General features: G+C 39.6%; 1 protein-coding gene across 2 annotated transcripts in view; it reads right to left on the bottom strand.

Annotated features, from left to right (window-relative positions):
* Positions 1-6351: 6351 nt before the first annotated feature.
* The window catches only part of MYLK4 (myosin light chain kinase family member 4), a 95486-nt gene continuing 74072 nt past the window's right edge, over positions 6352-27765 (bottom strand). For both annotated transcript variants that reach the window (XM_087961205.1, XM_087961206.1), the window contains 10 exons: positions 26983-27088; positions 26224-26317; positions 24660-24769; positions 22122-22263; positions 19423-19493; positions 18028-18156; positions 16231-16383; positions 14787-14865; positions 13918-13978; positions 6352-8701 (listed from right to left, as the gene is read on the bottom strand). In XM_087961205.1, coding sequence (XP_087817331.1) covers positions 13955-13978; positions 14787-14865; positions 16231-16383; positions 18028-18156; positions 19423-19493; positions 22122-22263; positions 24660-24769; positions 26224-26317; positions 26983-27088 — 908 coding nt within the window. In that variant the 3' untranslated portion in view covers positions 6352-8701; positions 13918-13954. The remainder of the gene's footprint in view (positions 8702-13917; positions 13979-14786; positions 14866-16230; positions 16384-18027; positions 18157-19422; positions 19494-22121; positions 22264-24659; positions 24770-26223; positions 26318-26982; positions 27089-27765) is intronic.

Genomic DNA, 27765 nt, shown 5'->3' with positions numbered 1-27765 from the left:
TACTCAAATAGTCTCTACTATCCATGACTCTTACCTCTCTCCTGCAATTGATAAAAACCTCCTCTCTCTTTTTGTTACATTACAACACCTTGTTGCACAGCGTCAACATCCTTTCTTTGTAGCACACATTCGTAGCCACCAACCCTTCCCAGGAATCCTCCAGGAAGGCAATGATGTGGCGGATCAAGCAGCTGCAGGCATCATGACATCACACACATTGACTCCTTGGGAGAGTCATTCTTATTTCCATCAAAACACCAAAGCTCTCATGAAACATTTCAATCTCACGATGGCTGAAGCCTCAGCCATTAGGCAACAATGCCCCACCTGTAGTAAACAAGCCCATTCCATTCCCATAGGGGTAAATCGCGGGTTGAAAGCCTGCGAAATATGGCAAATGGATGTTACTCAATTTCCTTCATTTGCCCCTGGAAGTATCTGCATGTTACAATTGATACTTATTCAGGGTTCATAATGGCAACTCCGCAAAGAGGAGAAGCCTCCAAACATGTCATCAATCATTGCATTAGCACTTTGCATCGTTGGGACGCCCAAGTGAAATAAAAACAGACAATGGTCCTGCATACACTAGCACAGCTATGTCAGAATTTTGCGCTAAGTGGCAAATTACCCACAAGTTTGGTATTCCTCATAACAGCCAGGACAAGCCCTGGCAGAGAGAGCTAACTTGACGCTAAAAACAGCGTTAGAACGACATTTGATCAAAGGGAAAAGAACCCTTGGCCTCCCAGCGATGCAAGACACTCTTAATCTCTGTCTTTATACACTCAACTTCCTCAACCTCTCTGGCACCCCTGCTATGACAGCAGCGGAGCGGCATTTTTCCTTCCCCCTCCCCTGATTCTCCCAAACCACAGGTATACTACCGCCAATTGCCAGACCCTACTTGGAAGGGTCCTGCTGCTCTCCTCACCTGGGGTCGTGGCTACGCAGCTATCCAGCTTCCAGATCGTGTCCTGTGGGTTCCTGGACGGCACATCAGACCATACCACCCCAAAGTAGAAAAGTCACCACCTTCAGACATATCAACATGATTCGTCTCGTTGCCTTGCCAACCCTCTTCCTCTTTCTTGCTGCACATGCCTCCAAGGTCTCCATTCCATCTCAAGTGACGTACTTCACGCCAGGTACCCCTCCTGCTGACCTGCACTGCATCTGGGGACATCTTTCCCCCTTACCTCAGATGGTCAACGCTCCTAAGCCGTGGCCCCACATCTCCAGCAATGCTTCCTTCCAGATCAACACTTTTGAACATCCCCTCGAACTACACTCCTCATACTTCGCCCCACTGCCACCACCTATTATTGCTCCGGTCGACGCCTCTATGATTCCATAAGCAACATTTATGAATCCTGGACAGTCCTTAGACCCCGTTCATCTCGTCATTATTACCTAAACCACACCACCGTGCTCAAGGACGGTACTAACCCAATTGTTTTAATCTTTGATGTTTGTGTTGCTTGTTCTAAACCAGGGGACATTCATGTGGGTCGGATGACTGGAAATCAACGTACGCCCACAATCATAAATACTTGTGTCATACACCCATTAACTGGGCCATGGGGAACCCCAACCACTGGACCCCTTGTGGAGGTTCCGTTGAGTGCTCGGGTTGGTCTTGTGTCTGTGATTATACCGGGAGGGTACTCAGGTTGCAATCATCTGTCACATTTCAAACGAATATCAGGGTCTACCACAGACAATAAGGTAGAAATCACTATCTCCAGGCAACACCCTGCCTTGGAAACTTATGGTATAGGGATTGATGGCACAGGAATAGACCCAAATACTTACATTACCATAAAAACTGAAATAATTTATGAAGGCGAGGAAACATCATTAGGCTGGTCAGTATATAATAATTTAAGGAAATTAGAAAAAGCCCTGATACCAGCATTATTGCAAAAAACTTGTTCATGGATATGGCAGAAAAAATTGCAAAACAACTTGCAGTAACCAATTGTTTTGTCTGTGGGGAACTACCACAGGAGAACAATGGCCATGGCAAGCCTTAGAAGCCTCGCCATCTCTGTTTAATAACATGTCTTCTGTAGGAAACATAACAGCTAGAATAGCTTCCGATCCACTTATCTGGACAATTACCACTAACTTAATTGGTAGAAACTGTTTTTCCCGAAATGGATCCACTCCAGTAGGACACCTCCTTTGCTTAGGTACATGGGATAACTCCTACCAGACTTGGACAGCACCTGACAATGCTACCACCACACCTGCCAAATTCAACACTTCCTCCTACCTTATCTCTATGACACAACATCCTCTCAAATTTGGACAGCTCCAAATAACATGTATTGGATTTGTGGTAACCTAGCCTATCCGTCCCTTCCAGCAGATTGGCAAGGGTCATGTGTATTGGGGTGGATAAGACCTTCCTTTTCCTCCTACCGATCTCCATCAAGCAAGAACTGGGCATCCCTGTGTATGATACATTATCCCACAAGAAAAGAGACACCGATAATACCTTTGCAGGTTTCCCCTGTCAATCAGAATATGAAGGGGACACCTGGACCTCAGAAAGAATCGTCTGCACCTTCAGCATTGCTAGTTGGGCCCAAGACGGCTCCTGGGGGTACAGAACCCCATATACATGATTAATAGAATTATGCGTTTACAAGCTGTTTTAGATTTAGCAGGACAACGTATAGACAAGGCTCTAAACACTCTAGCAACTGCTACGGACAAATTACGCACAGCTGTCTACCAAAATCGTTTAGCTTTAGACTACATACTAGCCAAAGAAGGAGGGGTATGTGGTAGGTTCAATCTACGAACTGTTGTCTTCAAATTGACAAAGTTGGCAAAGTAGTAGCACAATTAACAACTGAGATGCGACAATTAACCTACAATCCTAATCAAGTATGGCAAGGTATTGATTTTAAGAATATTTTTAGTTCTTGGTTCCCTAAACTACCAGGATTACAAGCCATAGTAGCTCTCATAGGTATGATTGCTGCAGGATGCGTTATTCTTCCATGTGTATTACCAATATTTGTTCGTACCATCTCCAATAGTCTGTCTTTATTAGCTGAAAAGCGTGCCATTGCACAGGTTAATGCCCTCTGGGAAAAAGAACCTCTGTACAAAGTCATACCCTCAGAAGACCCTGATGCGTGCTCGCACAAGTTTTTGCATGGGTAGTGATGAAGATCCAGAAGAAATTCCTCCATATAAAACTAAAACAGAGGAGATGCTGTAATGGGCCAAATCCACTGTGTGCCAAGCCTCACGTGAGCAACTTCAATGGTTCCGGTGCATGCTAGGTCTCACGTAGGCTGAAAACAGACACCAGGAACAAGACCATAAAACACGTCACACAAGGGCAGTTAACTGGAATGCAGTTTGGTTTGCTAGTTTAAATTTACCATGGCATGGTTATTGGAAGATGCGATGCATCCACTAACATTCCTACGCATGTAACATAATGATTGGATAAACTCACCCCCTTTGTGTGTTCCCAATAAAGGAGTTCCCCAAACCCTGATCGGGGCAGCTCACCCAAGATAGAACTTGCGTTAGTGTCTTTCTTGATGCATTCGACCACCCAGTGAGAAGCCTTCCATATGCGGAGCAAAACCGCATACAGCTTCATCAATTTTTAGTTCATGTACTATCTTCAAAACGGGCAGCTGTTTTCTGTCTTTTGGGAAGGAAATAAGTTTTTTTTTTTTCCTAGCGAATTTACTTTTCAAAGTGAACTTTCAATGCATTTACAGAAGGTGCTTCAAACTCAAGGCCCGTGGGCAGGATCTGGCCTGCAGAGTGCTTAAATTTGGCCTGTGGGGCCCTATGGAAATAGTGAAGGGCTGGCCCATGGTGCCTTTGCCAGTGAAAATGGAGCTTGGGGGGACTGTGCCTCCCGAACTCCGTTTTCACTGGCAGAGGACTGCAGGAAGCTGCTGTGGCCAAAAACGGGGCCTGGCAGAAGGCTAGCAAAACAAAACAAAAGGAGAAATGTTTCCCCTTTTACAGGTGCCCCCAACACGAATGATGTCGAGCTGGTCATGCCCACGCCTGTCGTGCCCCCCCCTTTCCTCCATGGTCAAACACAACCCTGATATGGCCCTCAATGAAATCGAGTTTGACACCCTTGATTTACAGCAACTTGAGGTCGGTCACTGCCATCTTCTTCCTTCCTTTTCTTCTGATCACACAATTACATAATACACAATTCTCTGCATGTATCCAGATAATCACTATAAAAGGAAGATGAAAAGAGCAGTGACAGCTTTTGCTCTCTTGCAAGGAAGCAAGTGATAAAAGACATGGAGGAGGAGGACAGAAGTAAAGGAGAATGGCTTGATCTCATCATCTTCTTGGTTTCTTTTCAGTGATCCTTGGATCACACAACATTTACCTGAAGAGTATGAACTTCATTAACTTCATTAAGGAAAACCACAACTGTTCTTACGATCTAATTTCAACTATGTTTTGCTTTACAAAACTGCAAAGATTGTCAATGCGAGGGTTGGTCACATCTCCACTGTGAATGGTCACTAAATGAGGTAGTCTCTAAACAAGAACTATCTGTCCTTCTGAGTAGACATTAAGGGTTCAAAGGAATGTAATATTAGATTTATATATCCATGCTTAACAACCAGCAGAACTGCTTTTAATTGGTTTTCAATTTTACTGAATGTGAACCACTTTGACTAGCTCAGAATAACATATTTTAATCATATTTTCAATATTTAACATTTTAATATTTTTAATCATAGCTTCATGCAATTTGTGATTTCAGTAACAAAGTTCTTTCATTCAGATGAAAGCAGGGAGTAAACTATATGAAGTAACGAGAATATATGGAGTAAGCCAGATGAAAGTAGGGAGAAGTCTGTCTCTTGAACTTCTGCCCTGACAAGGAATTGGATATTTGGGGTGTTTTGATTAAATTAGTCCCAATGCATGTTAAAAAAGGGGTGAAGGCCTTTATTTCATGGTTGTGTACCATGCTGACTTTTTTTTTATTCTTTTCCTGTGGACAGTCCTGGACTTAATCAACTACACATAATTAAAACAATGGGTATAGATAGGTAGGTTTATTGTAGAAATAGCAAATGTTTCTTAATATTATTTAATTGTGTAAATGAACACGCCAGCTTTTAACAATTTGGTCTCCATTTATTAACTGCACAGGTAAGGATTGGATTTGCAGGATCTCTTGGTAGACATTCCTTTGACTCATATCATATACAGTATTTACTTCTTCCTTATCGTCTGGTGCATTATGTGACAATTCTCATCAATGGGCATGCTGGATGTGCAAGTCTGGGATTTGAAGATTTGGGATTTGAATTCTGGGATTTGAAGTCCACACCCCTGGAAATTGTCAAGGTTGGGAAATATTGCTCTTTATCATGTGACCTAACTCTGGAATTTCCAAGAATTTGTACAAAGGAATCTATCATTTCATTCATACAGAGCCTAAGCAAGTATTGTGACATACTAATCAGCTATTTTAAACATAGATCTGCAATCCTCTACTACTTCTCCATAATATAGCCTATACCTTCTTTAATAACTGAACTAGGATACATTGAACATATTAATAACATATTTGTAATCAACCAATATGCAAACCCACCCAAGGGTCAATTTGTCAGTTTGCGGAAATTTATTGTGTTGTTGATCATCATTTCAAATTTTGGCTTAAAATCTATACATTGTTTGATATATTTTTTCTAACCACATATGTATTTGTGTCCAAAATTTCCTTGTCTTTATACAGGTCCACCACATGTGGTAGTATGTGCCAGGTGATTGCATTTTCAACAGTTTAGGGAGATATTGTTAAAAGTTGTAGCTAATCTTGTTGAGGGCAGATGCCACCTATAGCCAACCTTGCCGCCGGTACCCAACCTTTTTGGCGCGCCGTGCAGGGTGTTGGCATTAAAAGTTATGGGAGTTCTAAGATGGCGGCTCGGGCGCCCACAAACCAGCGCGTAGGCTGTTCCGCGGGCGACGGGCGACCGTGTGGTTGGGGCGACCTATAGAACATTTTATAGAGATTTTCCTTATATGATGTTTATTTTTCTTTTACCACCAAAGATAAAATACAAAACAGAGGGGGGAAAATGGGGGGAGGAGAAATAATTTTATGTTTAAAGTTAGATTTATTTAACATTTGGGTTTTTTTCTTTGTTTATACACAAGATCTTTTTTCGTTATTAGTATAGAATGTTTGTTAACCTGCATTCTTTGTTTATAGAGAAAACCACATGTAGATGTGTGTGCATGTATGTATCTGTAGCATACAATTTCTAGTGTCTTATTTCAGCTGTCTTTACAACTAAGCTGGTAGATCAGATGTACATAGCTGTGGTAATAATATATTTTATTAAAGATTTTTTAAAAAGGAAAATGAAAATAAATACAAACTGATATAAAGTAAGATAAAGAACAGAAAAAGAAATAAATTGAAGAAAAAGTTAAACTGCAAGAAAGGGAAAAAAAGGTAAAACAAAAATAGAAAAGAAAGAAAAAAAACATACAAAGAAGTAGCTTCCAATCTTCTTTACAGCAGTTACAAGTACAAGGTTCAATCTACCTCTTTCTGTATGATTACAACATAACTGACTTCTTTCTGTAACCCATTCTGTCTAATCATTCAATCCATAAATCATAACTTCATTTTTTTTTCTGTTTTACACAAAAAAAATCTATAAAGGTTCCAGTTGGCAACAAACATAGATATTCTGCCTAATCAAAGAAGTCCATTTAGCCATCTTGGCAAGTTCCATCACCTTCATCAACCATCCTTCCATTGGGATAATGCCATATATTTCAATTTTTGTGCATACTGCAATTATACTGTACAACAACAACATTCCATAACTTTTATCTATCAATCCCTCTCAAAAAAAAACAAAAAACCCTCTGGTTTCAATTGTGTATTAATCTTGAAAATCTGCTGAATCAATGTATGAGTTTGGATCCAGAATTTTCTAGCTTTTTTACATATCCACTAAACATGATAAAATGTCCCCTCTTGTTCATGCTTCTCACATAAATTTGAAGGATAGATAGATAGATATAGATAGATAATAGATAGATAGATAATAGATAGATAGATAATAGATAGATATCTCAACGGTACATATATTTATGGTACATCATTTTATAAAAATCATTTTAAGATTATAACATAAAGTATATTTCAAACCATTCAGCAATGTATTTTCCCTTTATTCCATCTGTGTATTTTACCCAACATTTTTGTCCACTTTATCATTTCTTTCATTTTTTTCCTTCTGTTTCAAATGTCAATTAACACTTATATGTTTTAACAATTGCTTTACTAAACTAATTTGGGTGCAGTTCTGTTTCAGACTCAGGCTTACAATGTCCAAAACTATAAATTCTTTTGTCTACTTGAAATCTTTCTAATAATTGTAAATAAGAGAACCACTGACAATTATATCTCTGTGCCACTAATTCTTCACTCAATTTAGTTTATAGTTCCTTTGGCAAAATTCTAGTATAACTTATTGTGTTTGCCTATTATTTCTTGCCTGTAAAATGTTTCTTGTGTTGAGACCCACAAAGCTGTTTGCAGGCAGCACCTGGATTTGTAAACTAGAATAATGTTGAGATGATGGGCTGAACCCATCATCCAGTACATGCAACAAGATGTCATATGCAGCATGATGTCATTTCACAAAGTACACAGATCATGTTCCTTCACTTGCATGATGATATCAGGAAGCATACGACATCTTTAGTTCCCTTTGCCCAACTCTCTCCACCCGACTCCTCCACCCCACCCAACAATGCCCTTTGCAAACACCTAGGGAACTAAAGCAGAGAGACAGCTTGTTGCCCAAGATCACCAGGGGAATTTCTACCTATTCACAGTTCCCATTTGCAAACTCCCAACCCTTCACTGCACCAGCTTTCAGAAACCAGGAGAGTCCATTTGTTTTTACCTGTGGCAATTTTAAATAGAAACATTCAGAGGCAATGAAGAAGATTCACAAGCTAGCAAATTCAAACAAAATGAAAGAAAAACCAGCATTCGAGATCCATCCTTGCCAAATGCAACTTTTTCAAAAGTTCCCACTTTAAACAAATATTAGAATATTACTATATGTTAGGAGCAGGCGTGGAGAAGACATTCCAGGGAATATCTTATCATGGTGTTCATGCGTGACGATAGCAGTGTCATTCTCTGTTTGCAGGGAAAAGAGAGACTTCTCTGAACCATTATACATAATTTTGCCCCATTGTTTTCTAACAGCATGTTTTTCAATGCAGTAGTTTTGAAAGCAGCCATCACAAAATCAAAGTCAACCTCTGTTGCTGAGCTGAGCAGGAATCTGATCATCTCACCATACTTCCAACAGCTGAAACTTCTGGAAACACCAGAAACATCACCACTGACTGTAAGCAAAGATACCAATCTCAAGCACAAATTAGTACTGTCTTCAAATGGCATTCTTTCCTGGAAATACCAGTTGACCCCGAAGACTGAAAGAAAGCAGGGGAAGAAGAAAGTAGCTCAGCACTATTGGGGTGTAAATCCTGCAGCTCAAGTGGTTGTTGGTCCACTTAGTAAAAAATCTCAAGTCATCTCGGGGAGTAGTAGGAGAGGAAGGAGAAGCCTCAGAGCAACTCATCTATGTTTCTAAACGTCACAAAAGCAGTGATTACACAGCAGCTTCTCCTGCAAAAGAAACAAAATAAGCCACAGGTTAAATCCACAATATATAATTTCAAAAGCATCGAAGCTACATCAAAAGGTTACGCTGAATCATAGTTTAGTGTTGAATATTTACAGGGTGTCTGCAGTGTGTGGTTAAAAAAAAAAAAGGGAAGATAGCAGCCATTACTATGATTACTGTTCTGACCAGCCAAGTATCTTATAGACCAGGGTAAGATAATGCATTGATATTTTGGGCATTCCATGAACAGATCTAATTGGTCTGACAGGTGACCATCTACTACTATACTTCACCCTCTACCATGTTTGAGAGCAGCAGACTAGTTTAAGACTTAGCACTGTTGTACACTCAATCTGGTATTTCCATTTCTTATCTTGCTCTCTGCATCTCAGCATTTCCCAGCCAAGAGAATCATTGCTCTCTGCTTCACGGCCGGAGACTTCTGCTTTGAAGCAAACACCATAATCCCATTATTTGGAAATGAGAAGTGGAGCATTGGGAATGAAATATTGGTGCTCTGGTGGAAAACGTTATGTGACATCTGTGAGCCTTCTCAGTTGTGGAAGAAAAAGTCAAAGTCTAAACTGTAAGACATGAAAATATCTTTCATGAAAAATTTTCTTTCCTTTGCTATTGAGTCTGTTTTGACTCCTGGTGCTTACCTAGGTAAGTCTCTGGAGTTTTATGGGCAAGATTTTCAGAAGTGGTTTGCCTTCCTAGGGCTGAGAGAGAGTAATTAGCCCACAGTCACCCACGTGGCCTTGTGCCAAGGTGGGACCAGAATTCACCAACTCTCCTGATCACTGATGCCTTAATCATAGCACCAACCTGGGTCTCAAACAATCCATTTGGTGGATTGTATCATTGTAAAAAGCAAGGAGAGATTGCTTTTTGTATGAAGCCCACTGTGCACATTGCAAGTTAGCTTAAGAGTAAAGCAGACTAACATGTTTTTTTTTTCCTTCCTGGGAGATTTTCTTTCCTCTTTTTAATTAAAAAAAATGTCAATTCCAATGTTGATTGCCACAGTCCAGGAAAAGCTGCTCTGACACCATTTAAAAAGGATCACTATTGTTCTGACCCAACCCTGATAACAGCAAGAAAATCTCAGACAAACTCAGTAACTCAAATCTTCACAGCTTTAATCTACAAATAAACTTCTTTGTAGATAAAAGATGGCTTGCAACCAGAAAAGCCTTGACAGAATTCTTTCGATAAGCCAGAAGCTCTACACACAATGCTGGGTTCTTTGAACGTTTTTGCTTTCTACAAAAGCAAAAACCTTTTGAAACCAGGCTTATATTCCCTGGAGGGAGGGGCCATTATGTTGCATCCTTACTCCCGAGTCGCCTGTGCTGCTCCAGCTGTTCTCTTCTACGAATCATCCTGCGCTCACGTGCACTTGGCACAGGCTCCTCGGGAACCTCCTCGTCACTGCTGCCAGCTCCCACAATCCCTGAAGGCAGCAGTCCACTCCCTGATGGTCCTGGCTCCTCATCTGAGTCATCACTCTCCTCAGCCATCTGCACCTGCTGCTGGCTAACCACAACAACTATTTGGATCACAGTTTTTCAGATAATTTCAGGGTGTTTTTTTCCCCATATTGTTGCATGCTACCCCAAAGTGAAATGAAGCCTCGGCTTGATTTCTTTTGCGTGAGGGAGTGTTTGAAACTTACAATATCTTGCACAAGCTCTTCAGGCAAAGGGGAAGAACATGTGCTAAAGCCTGCATTGTTGTGTTTGGTCTGAGCAAGCCTCCTGATTGTGATCTTTATCCTGGTTTAACTAACTGAAAACATCTTTGTACCTCTTTGCAAGCAGAACACTAGCTATGCATGCAGGAGATATTCCTGCAAGACAACAGATGTATTATTTCACATCTGATTCCCAGAAGGAGACAATTCCACAGATACTTTTTTTCTACTGGTTATTCTCCCTTTGTATAATTGAGTAATAATACGGAGTGAGGGATACAGACTATCTACAGTGTCCCTGCCATCATATTCTTGGGAGAAGTAATCCTTGATCTGATGTTGGAGGAGATTTCAAGGGAGCTGGGGCTTCTGCCTGGTTTAGAATCTGAGTAGTCAGAATTCAAACTTGCATACGGAACCTCTCAGACTTAGAAGAGGCAAAATATTTTTGTTATTTTTTTTTCATTAACAGGCACCCTTCACTTTTGCTAAAAGCTGATCGCTTTCCTCAAGTTCTATCAATATTTCAATCTGAAAGGGTTGTGCGGGAAGGACGAATCCTCTGCCTTATTCCATTGATGGCAGCAGCTTCATTAGCCAAAAAGCTGCATTCGATTTTACCCTACGTATTGTTTTACAAAGAAAGCCTAGTTCCAAAATGTCCTCCGAGACGGTTGTGATGGTCTTTTAAAAACTATGAATGAATTAGCAGTCAACATCACCAAGCAAAACAAAGGAGACATTGAGTACATCTTATATTGCAACATTTCTGTTTAATTTTGCTCTCTGCCTGCCAAGACAGACCTGTGTGTTTTGCCTAACGCTGGAATCAGATCTGAGGAACTGTTAGTGTTTGCATTTCCCCCACCAAACACTTGCAAGCGAGTTACTATTGTTTCTTTGTTCCAATACTTCTGTGTGTGATCTGAAATCTCTTTTGCACTCTTTACAATCTAATCTAAACTAGATTATATCTAACTAAATCAGAGTAATACGCTTTGGCCTATTCATCACGGACTTGGCAGTTAACAACAATAAGAAGTTTCAATGTTTTACTTGTCCCAGGAGATACTTTTAACCTCTGGTGTCACTTGGCTTTTCTTCCCCAGTACAAGAAAATGCCTTTATATGATTCTTACAGTTGTTTGGGGTATAATTCATGTTTGGGATCAGGATTGAAATAAGCTACTCCACTAAGCTAAGGTGCATTTACACAAGACAGCATTATGTAGCTGGAGACTGTTGTCTCAGCCCTCCAGCATTATGCATTTGCAAAGATGGCTCTGTCTCAGTGGTGGGATTCAAAAATTTTTATTACTGGTTCTGTGGGCATGGCTTGGTGGGTGTGGCATGACTTGGTGGATGTGGCATGGCTTGGAGGACGTGCCTTGGTGGGCATGGCAGGGGGAGGATACTGCAAAATCTCAATTCCCTCCCTACCCCACCAGCCTGCTTTCCAGCTCCATTCTTCTGTGCAAGGCAACAAAAGAAGACCCAGCTAATCAGCTGGGACGCAGGAGGCAAAGAATAGATGGGGGCGGGGCCAGTCAGAGGTGATATTCTGAACTACTCAAAATTTCTGCTACCAGTTCTCCAGAACTGATCAGAACCTGCTGAATATCACCTCTGCTCTCTCTGAGAGAACCTTGATCTATGATTCCCACACACACCCCAAAGAAAATCTGGCATAGTGTGGAAATAGCAAGGCAATAGGGAAGGGGCGGAACCCAATAACACAGCAATCCTCAACAACAGCTAAAAAGAAAAGTCCTGCCAACTGCCTTCTGCTTCAGTTGGAATGTCTGGCATGACTTAGATAAACCATGGATTCTTCTTCATTTCAGTTAGTTCCATTCAAGCAGCACCGAAGATCAAGGCCCGGTAAAAATAAAAAATTCTTTGCCTGATCCCTGTCTGGATCAAGCAATCATGGTTCTTCCCACAATTTTGACTCAATACATGTCTGAAGTGGTTAGGAACAATGTGGTTTTGGTGGCTTAGACATAGAAACAACTTACGGGAACCCACTGTGAAACCTTGAAACTCTGCAGACGGCGTCTTTGCAACAAAATACTTGAATGACAAACCATTCAATTACATTCGTAGTTCCACAGGGCGGATTCATATTACCGCATGGCCTGTTCAGAATTAGCCCTCTGAATGAAAAGTGGCTTGTCTCCTTTTTTCTGTCTCATAGTTAATATTCAAGGTATTTAAAAACAAGTGGTTGTGATAAAGCAGGAATTCTCGACCTTTGCAAATGCAGAACTAGTTCTGAGATGCTTTAAAAGGATTTTTTTTTTTTTTTGTATTAATTTATCAAACATTTATTTTTAAAAAAACAGACATTTTGCCTCTCTGCTGTCCTTCTCTGTACTGGAACTGCAGTTCCCCAAATTTCCAGCCAGAGGTCCATCAAGTACGCTGGCTGGGAATTCTGGGACCTGTGGTCCCAAGGCTTCTTGGCAGTGGAGAGCCACGAATGGAATCTCTGGTGACAGAAAGGGGAAAAAGTTATCATAGGGAAGTCATTCAAATTTAAGCTCATTGTTTTAGACATGGACCGATTGGCTTTATAGCTATGAGTCTGGGGATAGTCTTTGTGAGGGAAGTCCCATCATAATCACATATGAGGCTATTTTTATAATTTACACTACAAGCACTACATAAGTTTACTTTTTCAAAGTAAAAAAAAAAAAGCCAGCTACTAGTTACAGAGACTATTTAATATACAGTGTTGCCAGGTAACACAAAAGAAGAATGTGATCCTGGCTGAATAATACAGATTCCAAAGAATTTAAACTTTTCTTGAACAGTAAGATTTGAGACTTTAGGATTTCCATAGTATTCCTGAAAATAGGTGGGCCCTATCTACTGAGATCTCAAATTGCTAAGCAGGATTTCCTGAAATTAGAGTGTAGGTTTTCAGTCTCCAGTCCAGCCCACAACCCACAAGTAGTTAGAGGCATGCAAAAAAACCAAAATGATGCACATAAAAGTCCCATGGATTTGTAAATATGCTTATATATTATATAATTCAACTTGTGGCAATATTTGGTACAAATTTCATCCCTACCCTTTTGCAGGGTATATGTGACTCTGTTCAAAATCAAACATGTGCCTTTTCTCATAACTAAGCCTCATTGCGTGCCATGAGTCTTGTTTGTAAACATACGTACTCCTAGGCCCAACCCTAACCTTAGCATCACTAATTATTTAGCAATGTTAAGAGAAGGCATGATCTAATGCCGTGTCCTTTTGGTATTTACAGAAAGGCAGTGCACATACGGGAGCGTGGGAAAATGATGCTAGATAATTGCAGCCAGTGGATTCAGTTTGCAACTCTTCATTACATAGTTCTAATGTTTCTTTTGGCCACTGAGAAGGCAGGAAGAAATTGCTTCGATTTACTATGCTGAAATAACTGGCAGTGGGAGTATCTGAGATGACCTCTACATGGTGGCCACAAAATGGGCACTTGCCAGTAATACATACATAGATACATATAAACTTAATGCCAACCTTTCAGTTCTGAGAGATGTTATGGAACCACAAGTGCTTAAGAGGGACATTTCTTCTTCTTCTACAAGAGCAAGAAAGATAAAATAAATCATAAGACCTGCCATATAATAATACATTTCGAACAGCAATTGTCAGTGTGTTTTTATTGGTTCGGCTAAGCTGAGCAAATGCAAATCATGGAACAGAATTGGTGCATTTATTGAGCCACTGGCTCTCTTTATAAAGTGAGAAATCGATACATTTGCGTCTATTTACTACACAGATAACATCTGGAAGAGATAGGGAGACCAGATGGATGTGAGATTTTACACATGCACAATTACCTCAGTTCTTCCTCTAACAAAAAACTAGGCCAACTAGACAAGGAATTTGCTTGCAAATGGCATTTATAGAGAGATACAGGCAAATTTAAGAAGTACATAAGAAGTCTGAAATGGTATAGGGTTTCCTGCTTGTGCAGGGGCTGGACTAGAAGACCTCCAAGGTCCCCTCCAACTCTGTTATTCTGTTACAGGCAAGATAACTAACCATTTTTTAAAAAAAAAATATGACCAGGGATGAATTCATATTTCAAGTTACATACCTGTATAGTACTCTATGAACATCTTTTGCAAGAAATTGCTCACAATTATAATTTATGGGATAAGAGTGAATTATGGTAACAAGGACAATAACACCATTTTAGTGGGGACCTGACTGTGAATACCTTCCATAGCTTCCCCCACTCATCCCCAATCCCCTGCAATAATCTGGTCATCAAATAGTAGACATGAATAGAAGACTAATGTGTAACGATCAGGCTAATGAATAAGCACCTCTTCATACAAAGAGATTAAGAGATAAAAGCAATTTCAATCAGATCTACAGACCTTAGCTTCCAGTTTGCAATGGAGTGTTTGGCTGGACAACCAAGGGTGTTTTAAAGCTGCACCTGCACTTATTCTCCAGCTAAACAGACAAGAACAAGGTTATCATGTGATATGTATACAGGAATTTTTAAATATTTAAGCCTGATATTTGCTTGTGTGTTGGTGTTTTAAGGTAATAGAGGCAATAGCAACAGACAGCTTTAGCTTGATCTAGGCTAATTTTCATCCATAGAAACGGTCCCATCTTCTGGTTTCTATACAATCACAGTTGGGACCAGAATTTCTATAGCTAAGTAAGACAGTTGTTAAATGAGGCATGTCTGATTTCGCAACCTTTTTTCCCCAAGTAAATCACAAAGTGCTGTAATCATTGTAAATACATGGCAAGTGCCTAAATTTTGATCCATGACTCTGGGAATGTTGCGACACTTCCAAGTCTGAGGATCAGTTGTAAGTCACTTTTTTTTAGTGCTGTTATAACTTCAAATGGACACTAAGCAAATGGTTGTAAGTTGAGGCCTACTGAGTGATTTGTGCCATTTCTTTTCCTTAGAACGTTGCAGCTTTAATGGTGTTCCTATTCTTCCTCTTTGGGCCAATTCAATTATCATCATCATTACTAACATGGTTATCCTTCAGGTTTATTAATAAAAAAAATAACTGAGTAATTTTATGTAACTAGTATCTAACTAGATACTAGTTACATAAAATGTGCCTTATCCTAAATAACCTCTTAATAAAATGCAAACAGTTTTCATTTTTGGCATATCATGGACGAGCTCGATATCTGTGCTTCGCTATGAAACTATGTGATTGGCCTTAGTTTTGGGGGAGGAAAATAAGGAAAAAAATTCTGCCTCTGCCTACCAGCATCCATCGGTATTCATCTGGCTAGTGTCCCGTCAGTGTGTGAGAGAGTTGAGGGCTGCTTGGAAACTGAAGCAGTATTTGCTGTGTAAGCAAGAAGGAGACAGCAAGGAGCCTGGGCGTTGCTTAGCTCAACTGTTCTGTACTAAAGCTGCTTGGTGCTGTGAAACTAAAACTGAAATGAAAACTCCTTTCTTCTGCTTGTGTTTTGCATTTGGAACAGATTTATTTTCAGGTGGGGAGGGGGAGTAGAATTCCTTAACATCAGAGCGTGTTAATAATAATATAAAAAATACTAATGCTCTGATGGTCATTTTGAAAAATCCTTTCTTAATGAACACCTAGAAGCCAAGAGAACATACGTGCCAAATTTCAAGTTTGTAGGCTTTATGGTTCTGGAGATTTTGTGATGATGCGTGAGTGGTATTTCACTTTTATATATATAAATTTATTTTATTTCTTGTTCATTTTAGTAGTCTTAATATAATTCTGTCAAACATTATTATTATTTTTGTGTATTTCTAATGGAACTGAGCAGACAACATATTAAAAGCAAAACAATTAGGTGTGTAATTACCATTTTTCTTTGATAAGAAGCTTAGAGATGAAATCTTTGGCTTCTTCAGACACATTTTGAAATTCTTCCTCTTCAAAGTCCCACCTACAAGCCAGGATGTTGTTCAAAGTCTCATTATCATCATCACCCAGAAAAGGAGATAATCCAGTAATCCTGTAGGAAGGGGAAAAAAAGACCCATGTTCATTAAGCAAAACATAATATTTCTGAACTCTGGATGGTGTACAATAAAAATGTTAAAGCAGAAAATCAGTATGTAAGAATTATTTTCTTAAAGGAATAGGATCTAAAAGGAGGCGAGGTTGATTGAACGCGGTAAAACGCGGTCTTTCTTTCTGAGTTCCCCAAGTGAGGCTTAACTCCTTTTTTGAAGGCTAGGAGACAGGGGCCTGCCTCACCTTCAGGTGTGTGTGTGAATATTACACAAGAAGGGGACAACAGCAAATAAGGTTGTCTTCTTGGACCCTGCCGGTCGGAATTCTTTAACTGACGTGACCTGCAGCCATACAACAGGGTTTTCTTGGCAATCTCAAGAGTCTTCTCCAACACCAACGTTTAAAAGCATAATTCTATACTGCTTCTAACCCTTTGCTTCTATAAAGTGTCACAGGGAATGGGATAACTTCCATGATTATGATGTTTGTAGAATTCCCAGAATTCCTCCTCCAGTCATGTTAGCTCAGGAATTCTGGGAGTTGAAGTCCACAAGTCTTAAACTTGCCAAGTTTAAAGACCCTTGGCACAGATACAGCATGGCATCTGAATATGTTTTCCAAGCTCTTCATTCCTATTCTATCAAATGCTAGTTTGCAATGTATTTCTTGATTATTGATTTATTTTATCGTAGATTTATTTTAGCATAGATCCTAAAAAACTATCACCATATCTTCATTTCAGCCCGAACCCCCTGCTGTATCTCTTGTCATTAGTTTGTTCTTCTATTTAATGTTAGTTGTATTTTTTCACTATGCTCCTTGTCTTTCATTACTGGAGGCTACAGATCTTTTGCATTTTCAGCTGTCACAGAAATGTCATCAGCATAGTGCTAGAGGCTGTGATTTTAGGATTCCTGGCTTCAACATCAGCCAATTTTTTTTCCTCTTGTGCTCTTCACAATCAAGCTTCATAAGCTAAAATCTTTGTAAACTATTTTATGATATTTGAGTTAGAACAAGAAGTACACTATGGGGTTGTTGTTTTTTGAACTGCATGAACTTGACACAAAAAAAACCAAGGATGTTCCAGATGGGAAGTCTATGTTATCAATCACACAGTATTATGTCATCTATCTTTTCTATCTAACAGATTCTCTAGTATGGGAAATAATGGAAGATGTTCTCAGAAAATGTGAGTCCTTTTGGAACATCTTACCCTCTCCACTGGAGTGAGGTTGGCTCCAACCCTCCTTACCTGCTGTGATAGTTTAAAATCCTGGCTCTGTCAGTTGGCTTGGGGCTCCAACAGAGGGGTTTCACATTGGGGTTGGTTGATCCCACCTTCTTCCATTCTCATCATACTCCCTCTCTCCCCATCTTTTTAGCTAGTTTTATTTTTGATAGTATTGTACTTATTTTATTTTATACTGTTTTATCTTTTAATATTGTAAGCTGCTGAGAGTTAGAGTGTGGTAAGATGGGCAGCTAATACATTTAAAAAATCAATAACCAAAATTGCCATTATCATTATCTTTCCTCATCCAATAAAGTTCTATGACCCAATAAAATTACGTGACAGCACAATAAAAAATTTTATCTGGAAGCACTCACAATCATAATATTTTGACTTTAGTTTAACTTACAACATGTAGGCCATGACACCAATACTCCACATATCAGTAGGAAAAGAAACAAAATCGTAGTTCACAACTTCAGGAGCAAGAAATTCTGGAGTGCCAAAGTTAACCTTAAGTTTTTCCCTTGGTTTGTACCTAAGAAACAAAACAGGAAAAAAAATAGGTGTATGGGAAACAGTAGTAGCAAATATGGCCTTGATACTGTAAAATCCCCATTCTCTCCCCACCCCACTAACCTGCTTTCCAGTTCTATTCTCCTGTGCAAGGCAACAAAAGAAGACCCAGCTGATCAGCTGGGGCTGGGGAGGCAGAGAATAGATTGGGGGGAGGGGGCAGTGAGAGGTGGTTCTCTGAACTACTCAAAATTTCCACTACCGGTTCTCTAGAACCGGTCAGAACCTGCGTACCTCTGGTCAGAATGGGTGCATCACCATGATTCCCTTCCCTCCAGAAGTCATGAACAAATGTGACCAATGTTGTTTCAGTTCTGTGCCCTGCCCCTGTCCTGATCCTAGGTTGAAAAGGTGCAGAAAATTCATTTCATCCTGGGTTCTTTGTAACTGGGAGCCAAACATGTTCTGAACAACCTTCCCTAAGGGTGAAGGTTGGAGACTGTATGAATGTTCTCTAATACTGTTTGGTCTAAGAATGGCGTCTTAAGAAGGGCTTAATGTTTAACTTATGATGTTAAATAAGTGCCACTTGAAAGTACTGAAGGCTTTCAGAATGAAAGGCTCACTTTGATGAATTTTACCCAGTGGTGGGATTCAAATTTTTTTACTACCAGTTCTGTGGGTGTGGCTTGGTTGGTGTGGAAGGGGAAGGATATGGTACAATCTCCAGTTAGAGGTGGTATTTGCTGGTTCTCCAAACTACTCAAAATTTCTGCTACCGGTTCTCCAGAACTGGTCAGAACCTGCTGAATACCATCTCTGCTTTTACCCATGATTTTGGCCTCATGGGGAGGCAGAGAATAGATGGGGGCGGGGCCAGTCAGAGGTGGGATTTTCCAGTTCTCCAAATTACTCAAAATTTCTGCTACCGGTTCTCCAGAACTGGTCAGAACCTGCTGAATATCACCTCTGCCCTTTTTATTGTACCAGCCCCCTTCCTACTCCAATAACAACAGGATTCACTGGCAAATTCTTTGAGTTGATTTTGTTTTTAAATGACAGAAGAAATAATAACAGCATACAGAACTTTTCTATGAAAATTTCAGATCCCAAGTCCTCCAGTATCTAAACCAGAGCCATGTTATCCAAGGTCAACTCTCTTCTAATAGATTAATGACACCTCACTTCTTATTTAATCTTGTTTATCCCAAAAACACATGACATCGAACTGATACGCCATCAATTGAAAAAAATGAGAACTGCTGACTATTGGATTAAAGCTACATACCTTCTTGCCAGCCCAAAGTCAATAATCTTTATTTGACATTCCTCTCGATTCACACACAAGATATTCTCAGGCTGTCAGAAGAAGAAGAAGAAAAGTGCACATTTATGAGAAATGGTGAAAGAAATGCTCTGGGATCAGTGTTAAAAATACATGTGGATGCTGGTCTTTTATAACAGGTTAGGCTCTGTGGATACATCATACTATAATCATGTGGTATTTGAGGCTGGGAACACTCTACCAAGGCAGCATTTCCCTTGTGGTGGCCTTTCTGTTCGATAGAATACAGAAATTTGAGATAAAGAATTCATTAGTGAGCTTTCAAAAAGGAAATGAAAGCACTCTGGCTGGTTTCAGGAAGCCAGGGACTGTAATTTGCAGCCCATTGTGTGCTGATATTGGGGTATTTCAGAAAAAAATGCTTTAATACTTTTCTGTGTAGTTGAACTTCTTAATTTACTCTTCAACAAACCGATATCTGATTAACCCCAGGCAAATCTGTGGACTGTGCAGAAATTAACTATTAACTAATATAGGTGATACAAAGCTGTTATAGGTGCACAGCTAAATTATTCAAATGCTGGTTTCTTTGGTTCTGCTTCATAGATTAATGACGGACTCAAACTTTACTCAAATGTTACTTACACGTTTAGCTAAACAACAGTTTCTTTTGTGATGTCAGCCTTCAGACAACAATACCCCTTGCACTCCCCCCAAATTTACAAATATTTAAAGAAAAATAAATCATGAATATCTATGTCAAAGAAATATTCCAAAGTAAATTCTGGGCTGAATCCCCAAACCAGATAAAATACAAAATTAATCAGATTTTCATTCAGTTACTCTCATAAAACTAAATGTTCCAACATCTGATAAAAATGCATAACTAGGTAATGTAGCAAATTGGTATTCTATTAAACAAATTGGTGATTAAAAACTACCTTATCCAATGAAATGAGTAACAACAAAAAAGAAAAATTGATATTGTCTCTCTTCAAATCAGACTCGGTGGTTTTTGCAAACAGAGGTTCGGCATGAAAAAAAATTAGATTTTCCTTTGGCCACAGGCAACTGGGTTTTTCCTAATGATTTTAGTGTTATAGAACTGAAAACAGAGTGACGTTCAAGTAACATAATATGCATTCACTCTCACCAGGTTATTCAATTATTTGGGATCACATTCAGCAAGCTAAGTAGCCAAATACATGGCTCTAGTTTAGAGATAACCAAGGCACTGGATGCCTATATAAATAAACATATAGAATGCAACAAGGCTCAATAGCTGCTCTTCCTAGAGGAAGACAACTTCAGGGCCAGTTCTTGATTCAATGGAGTTTGACATCTGCTATAGCCTTTCCATCAAATGTATGCCTCTTAATTTCTCATTATTTATAAAAAGTTGATAGAAGTTTTGCCTGATCCCATCATCATCAGTAGAGTTCCCCAAGTGTTGGGGTTCTATAATCTCCTGAAGAATTTGAAATGTCATTAGAACCATCATTAAAAAGGCAGAACAAAGAATGCTCTTCTTGAATCAACTCAGGAAGTTCAACTTCAGGCTGCCCCAGGAAATACCAATACAGTTCTACAGGAGGAATTATTGAGTCAGCCATTTGTATTTGTACAGCTGTCTGTTTTGTACAGCAACTAAACAGGACAAGAACAGACTTCAACGAATAGTTCGGACTGCAGAAAGAAACGTTGCAACCAGCCTGACTTCCATAGAAAACCTGTATATTGAGCAGGTCAGAAGAAGGGCTGAGGAAATATCTGCGGACCCCTGACATCCTGAGCATAAACTGTTTCAACTTCTCCCCTCAGGATGCCGCTATAGGGCAATGCATCCCAAAACAACTAGACACAGCACAGTTTTTTCCCTTGTGCCATCACTCTGGTGAAATCCTTATTCTCACAGTACCGTCTTACGTCTAAGTATAATATTCATGTTGTATGGCTGTTGTATTATTATTATTATTATTATACTTCTCATCTTCTTTACTACCCTTCTTATTGGTATCATTATTATCATTATTATTACTCTGTTGTTTTGCATGTGAGCTGAGAACTTCTGTACCAGAGACAAATTCCTTGTGGGCCTAATCACACTCGGCCAAATAAAGTATTCTATTCTATCATCCACTCACTTAATCGCTTGCCTTAAGAATTTAGGCTATAGGAATAGTTATTTCCTTAATATTAACAACTACCCCTTTTGAGCTGTCCTGAGAGCTACCATATCAAGAAAGGAAGGAGCAGAGAGAAGATTCAAGTTCCCTATCATTTGAGCTTTACTCTGCTTTTCAACACCATGGCATGCTGGAAGACAGTGTATTGCAATCCCAGCAAATAGGAAACAGAAAAGTCGCTCCCCAGTGCAATTGATCTTACAAGAGGACCGATCATTTTAGTTGCTGTCTTGTGGCCCTTGGATCTTCTTCTGATTCACTGAAATGTGGTCTCCTCAAGCTGAGCAGATGTTCTACCCATTGCCTACTAGGTCTATGGATAAAGGACAATCTGGGTTCTCACTTCTATCCCCACTCCTAATACGCTTTTATTATCTGAAAGTTGAGTCTATTCATGATACTCAGAACTCCAAATCAAAAAGGGCCATTAACTGCAGCCATAATATCTGTTCTGAGATGTTCAGTCTAGTATATACATTTTTTTTTGGCAAGGGAAGTACAACAAATGCACAGAACCTTCAAGTCCAAATGGAGAATATACATTTGATGCATGTACTGAATCCCTTCACAGATTTGCTTTATGAATAATATGGCGTCCATCTCTGTCAAGTTGGAGGTCTCATCAAGAATCCGATCAAACAGTTCTCCTCCTTCCACACTGAAAAAGAGAGACAGATAGACTTAACTGGTAATTCAATGTGCTGAAAGTTTCACATTCAAGGACAATAGTCTCCAACCTGGCATATTCCCCATGTCCATACTATCTAGGATTATAAGGAAAACTAGAATTGGGGAAGGCTGGTCAGAAATGTGTGCTTCCCATAGGACTATGTACATGCCGATATAGACCCTCATATACTGGATTATGTACAAAACAAACAAACTGCAACAAACCTTTCAGGACTTGGTTATTACATGATCTAGAACAGGGGTCGCCAACCTTGGACCTCAGCAACCACCAAACTCACAATTTTAGATCCCAGGGACCACTAACCAGTTCTGTGGGTGTGGCCTAATTTGTGGGCATGGCTTGTATGTAAATATTATAAATATTTATATAAATATTGAATTTTTTATAAAAAAGAACAACTTTTACCCAAAATCAGGCAAAGTAGGCAGGCAGATTGAGTTGCTCACAGAATCACAGATTCATTCAGAGATCTATCTATCTGCCATTGGCTAGCTCAGTCTGTCACATAAAATTTGCTTGCAAGCAAACTCACAAAATTAACTCACAACACATCATGTATGTAAATATTGATTTTTTTTATTAAAAAAAGCAATTTTTACCCAAAATCAGGCAAAGCAGGCAGATTGAGTTGCTCACAGAATCATTCAGTGATCTATCTATCTGCTATCGGATAGCTCAGTCTCTCAAATTTTCTTGCTGTGAGTCTGCGCTGAATTTGCTTGCAAGCAAACCTTCAGTCCTAAGGGAAGCAGAGTCGAAGATCTAAAGACTAGCTAGAAAGCAAGAAATCCAACAATTTCCTGCTTCCTAGCTAATCTAAATCTCCCAGCAGAGCAGAACAGATGATGGTCAGAAAAAGGAAAAATAGAAATTTTAGCAGGCAAGTTTACCGGGTAAGGAGTGAGTGGGCGGGGAGGGTTCCCGCGGGCTATGTGGGCGGCGCAGCCTTGTGTTTCTGCGGAGCCTGGATTAATTGCTTTGGGGGGTTGCTCTGCGGGTGGGATTTCTCTGCGGCCCACCAAAATTTTCTCAAGGCCCATCAGTGGGCCGCAGCCCACCAGTTGGTGACGGCTGATCTAGAATATAGTATTTGATAGTAATTCCAAAACAGCGTCAACAGCTTTATGTTTTTTGAAGGTGAAGAATGTCAGGAGGTGAATGTCAAGAGATTTGTCATATGGTATTCAGTGAGTTAACAATGACTATAAACCATGGATGTATAGAAATCGAAGTATGGCATTTATTCTCCAAATAATTAGTATTCTTCAGTCAGAGAGAGAGAGGGGGAGACAGATGACTGCCTTAAAAATATGACCCTCTAATGCAGGGGTGTTAAACTCTAATTCATTGAGGGCTGCCTCAGAGTTGTGTTTGATCTTGAGGGGGCATGACTGGGATGGGCATGGCCAGCTCAAAATCACTCATGTTGGGGGCAGCTGTGGTGGCCCAAGCTCTCTGCCAGTGAAAAAGGGCTCCCGAGCTCCATTTTTGGCTGCAACAGCCTCCTGCAACCCTCTGCCAGTGAGAACAGAAAACAGAGCTTGGGAGAGCTGCATATTTTCAGTGGCAGGGAGTTGCCAGAGGCTGTCACAGCCAAAAATGGAGCTCAGGAGCCCGTTTTCAGTGGCAGAGGAACCATGGGCCAGTCCTTCGCTGTTTCCAGGGTGGCCCTGTGGACCAGATCTAAGCACCCTGCAGGCCAGACCTGGCTCTTGGGCCTTGAGTTTGACACCCCTGCTCTAATGCATTAATGACATTCTTCAGTAGTAATGCACATGCTTTATATGCAAAATTAAATCCCTGATATCTCTAAACACATTTCACTGAAAATGTTGCCAATCTAGTTCATGCTTCCAACTTCCCCTTCCTACTTTTCAGGATATCCTCTCCTTGTAAAGTTGCATATAAAAATTCAAATAACCCAATCAAATTGTATGTTTCAATACATCCATGTGCAAATGGAATCTCTGTATATGGTTTCTAATTTTGAATCTGTAAATATCTGCACAGAAATGGTAAGTGTGGATACTGATTCCAATAAAGAAATTTCCTAAATGTGAATTTAGAAGATGTTTTTTCTCCCCAGAACTTACTTCTGCTCAGCCACTATGTAATCTTTATAAACCTGTTCCAAGTTACTGTAAGTAGGTCAGAGGAAAATGGAAGATGTAGGTTGGAACTGAACGGCTGTGTAAACCAAACAGGATGGCTATATCCTCTACACTCCCATAAAAAATAACTACAATTTCTGGGTTTAGCATTGTGTTGACTGAGTAGGGAATGAGGAGGATCATATTAAAGGCTTCGTGGTTCTAGACACAGCTAAGAAAGAGAAGCAAAATAAAGAGCTGATTGATACATACTATTCCATAACAAGGACAACATCATTTTTTGATTCAAAAGCATCATACAGCTGAATGATGTTCATGTGGGTCAACTGATTCATGATATTAATCTCATTTTTCACTTCATCCTGGAAAAAAAAAGAATGTTGTTACATTTGATGCCATCTTTAGTATTGTTGATTTTCCTGCCTCCATGTATTTGTTAAAGCCTTAAAGCACCCTTTTCCCAATGCAATGTGATCCCAAAGTGATGAACTTCCGTTGGTGGAAATATCCACCACCAACGTTGATAATAGACAGATCAGGTTTTATCAGGTTACTGTGCTCCAAATCACATATGGCAACAAAATGCTTTGCCCAGGTCTTCAGTGCTAATTCTGGCATTGTGAGGTTACAGATCAAAGAGCAAAAGTCATAGGAAATATTTCTCCCTAAGATTTCAAGAGCAACTGCAATTTAGAAGGAGTCATGACTGTCATTCTTTAGGTTTCTACTCAGATGGACAGTACTTCTACTTTGTCTGATGAGCTAGAAGTATTTTGAACTACTCAGGCAGTTTTCTAGAAAAAAACACAGAAAGAAACCTATTTTATATTGTTGATCTATATTGGTTAAACTGGTAAGCTGAATGCTGTTCCAGAAAGACTAGACAAAGCAGTTGAGGTGTGTCCAAGAATGAGAAAAAAATATCTTAAGGCCTTTACAGGAAAGAGCAGGAGAGAAAGGTATAAGAGTTAAATCCTAGGCTTGTTTGCTTAGAGAGATGATTAGAGAGAGAGAGAGAGAGAGAGAGATTCTGTGTTCTGCAGCATATGCAATTTTTTTCTTGTCTAAAATGCAATAACATATCTAGGAGAAGAATCAATCCATTGGACTTCTGTTATTCCCTAGTTCCTAAGAATAGGATTAAGTTTCCACAATAACTCCTAAAAATCTCATGGGGACATTTTTTTTTTTTTGACAACAATGTAGATCTGGCTTGCTATTACTGCCTTCTGAGCTTTTGTTTTTTACTATTTAAATCTAGTTTATAGTATGGTATTCCTATGTGGTTTCCCACCCAAGTATAACTTTCAATTCCAAAGCAGTGTGTTGAGGCATTCTTTGGCAATGAACGTTTGTTAAACTGTTGTTGGACAAATGAGCAAGAGCTGAGAAGAAAGGGTAAGATTTTCTTCCTAAAATAATAATGTGAAAGAAGTTACAATAAACAACCTTGATTTGTGACCTCTGCTTTATAGATTACCTAATTTGATGGGAGGAGGGGGGAGAGATTGAAGTGGAGATTTCAAAGGCTGCTCTTTGTACAAATAGCTAAGATCTTTATATCACATAAAAAGCCAATGAGAGTTCATTAGGAAAAGTTTGTTCAGGTGAAACCAAATCAGTAGATAACAAAGCCCACACATTGCTCTAGGGCAGGGTTGTCAAATTTGCGGCCTGCAGGCTGGATGCGTCATGTGCTAGCCACGCCCATGCCAAGTTTAGTGAAAGGGAAAAGGTCCAGATACATCATGTGACACCACCACAATGATGTGAGTTTGACACCCCTGTTCTAAGGTGTTATTCAAACCCCGCTTACCTTTTCCTTTACACTCCTGGCTTTTATAATTTTGGCTGCTAATTTGAGACTTGTCTCCTTTTCTTCACATTTATACACCTGGCCAAATCGTCCACTAGAGAAAGGGGGAAAAAAGCATAATTGAATCCAGGCCTCAGGTGACTTTTCAATTCATTTATTTTGAAGTTAGGACAGTTTTAGGATTAGGAGAGTCAGTTGCCCTGACCTTGAAGGCTGATCTTATACACTTGTTAAAACGTTATAATAAAAGATTTAGGAGATCAACATGATTGATCCTATTTCCAAAAGAGAAGCACGAAAAATGACAATGCCCAGGCTTTTGATTGATCGCTTCAGTAAATGGGGTGCTGGATAAAATAGAGCTCTAAGACCAGTAGACTTTCTAATGTTCCCAGCATTCCTTCTCGTGAAGGTGTCATGCTCTGAGGTAAAATTCAGAACACTCATTCATTTTTAGGATAGGATACCACTTATTTGAATTATGAATTGATTTGTTTGATTGGTAATAGGAAGGACTTCTTGAATTGGAAGACCACCAGAATAATCCAGGTCCAGAAACCATCGACTTCCTGTTCAGTCTTCCATTTAAAATATGTAAGCCATTGCTATTCTCTGGACTAGGATGGCTAGCTTATTGCTTCATCCAAATTGCACTACAACTTAATCTGCACTATAGTAATCTAGGATAGTATCCAGGGGTTAGTCTGATTGTTTTAAGAGATTCTGCACTGAATGGGCTATAATTTTGGCTTGACTTACCCTCCTAAAACTTCATTCTTGAAGATTTGATAGAAGCTACCAATCCCAGCTCTTTTGGTTTTGATGATCTTGTGATCAAAAGGAGCAGGGGTTGATGGTATGTTATCTGTGAATGAGAAACACAAAATGCCACATTCAATATGAACTAATAATTTAAAGACACTCGTGTTTATATGGGTATGCATCTCTTTGAAGCAGATTCTGACTGCTGGCAACTGCCTGGACAAGATTTCAGAAGTAGTTTGCTATTGCCTACTTCCTAGAGCTGAAAGAGAGAGCGACTGGCCCAAGGTCATCCAGTTGGGTTTCTGCCTAAAGCGGGGTTAGAACTCACTGTCTCTCAGATTCTATCCTGCTGTCTCAAAATTATTTTGTGTGCCTTTTCAGTTTTTGTTCCGGTATTAAATGTAATGAATAACTTCAAATCACTATTTTCCCTTCTTTGGGTTCTTAGTCTTGTGCATTGTTGTTGCATGGCAGCTTTCATTTTGGCAGTGCAAAAGATACATTGTTTTCTGGAAATTTCAAGATCTGGCTTGGAACAGGATCCCACAAATTCTATCATGGCTGATTCTGACTTGGTAGGTCCTAAAAGAACTTTGTAACAGTTTGAAAACTTGAAAAACATAATGTTGATGACATTAGAAGATATTAGAAAGTAATGAGGTTGAAGGCTACAGACAGCTACCTATTCATCTTAATAAAATCAATCTTAATTGTATCTAAGAAGCACGAACATGGGAAAGATGAAATGGAACAACTGTAAATTGACATCTTAGGCAT

Source organism: Notechis scutatus, chromosome 3 (genome assembly GCF_049901735.1).
Source record: "Notechis scutatus isolate UNSWTSFEM ecotype Mainland chromosome 3, rNotScu1.2, whole genome shotgun sequence".
Lineage (NCBI taxonomy): Eukaryota > Metazoa > Chordata > Lepidosauria > Squamata > Elapidae > Notechis > Notechis scutatus.
This window is presented reverse-complemented; position numbering and strand designations above follow the sequence as displayed.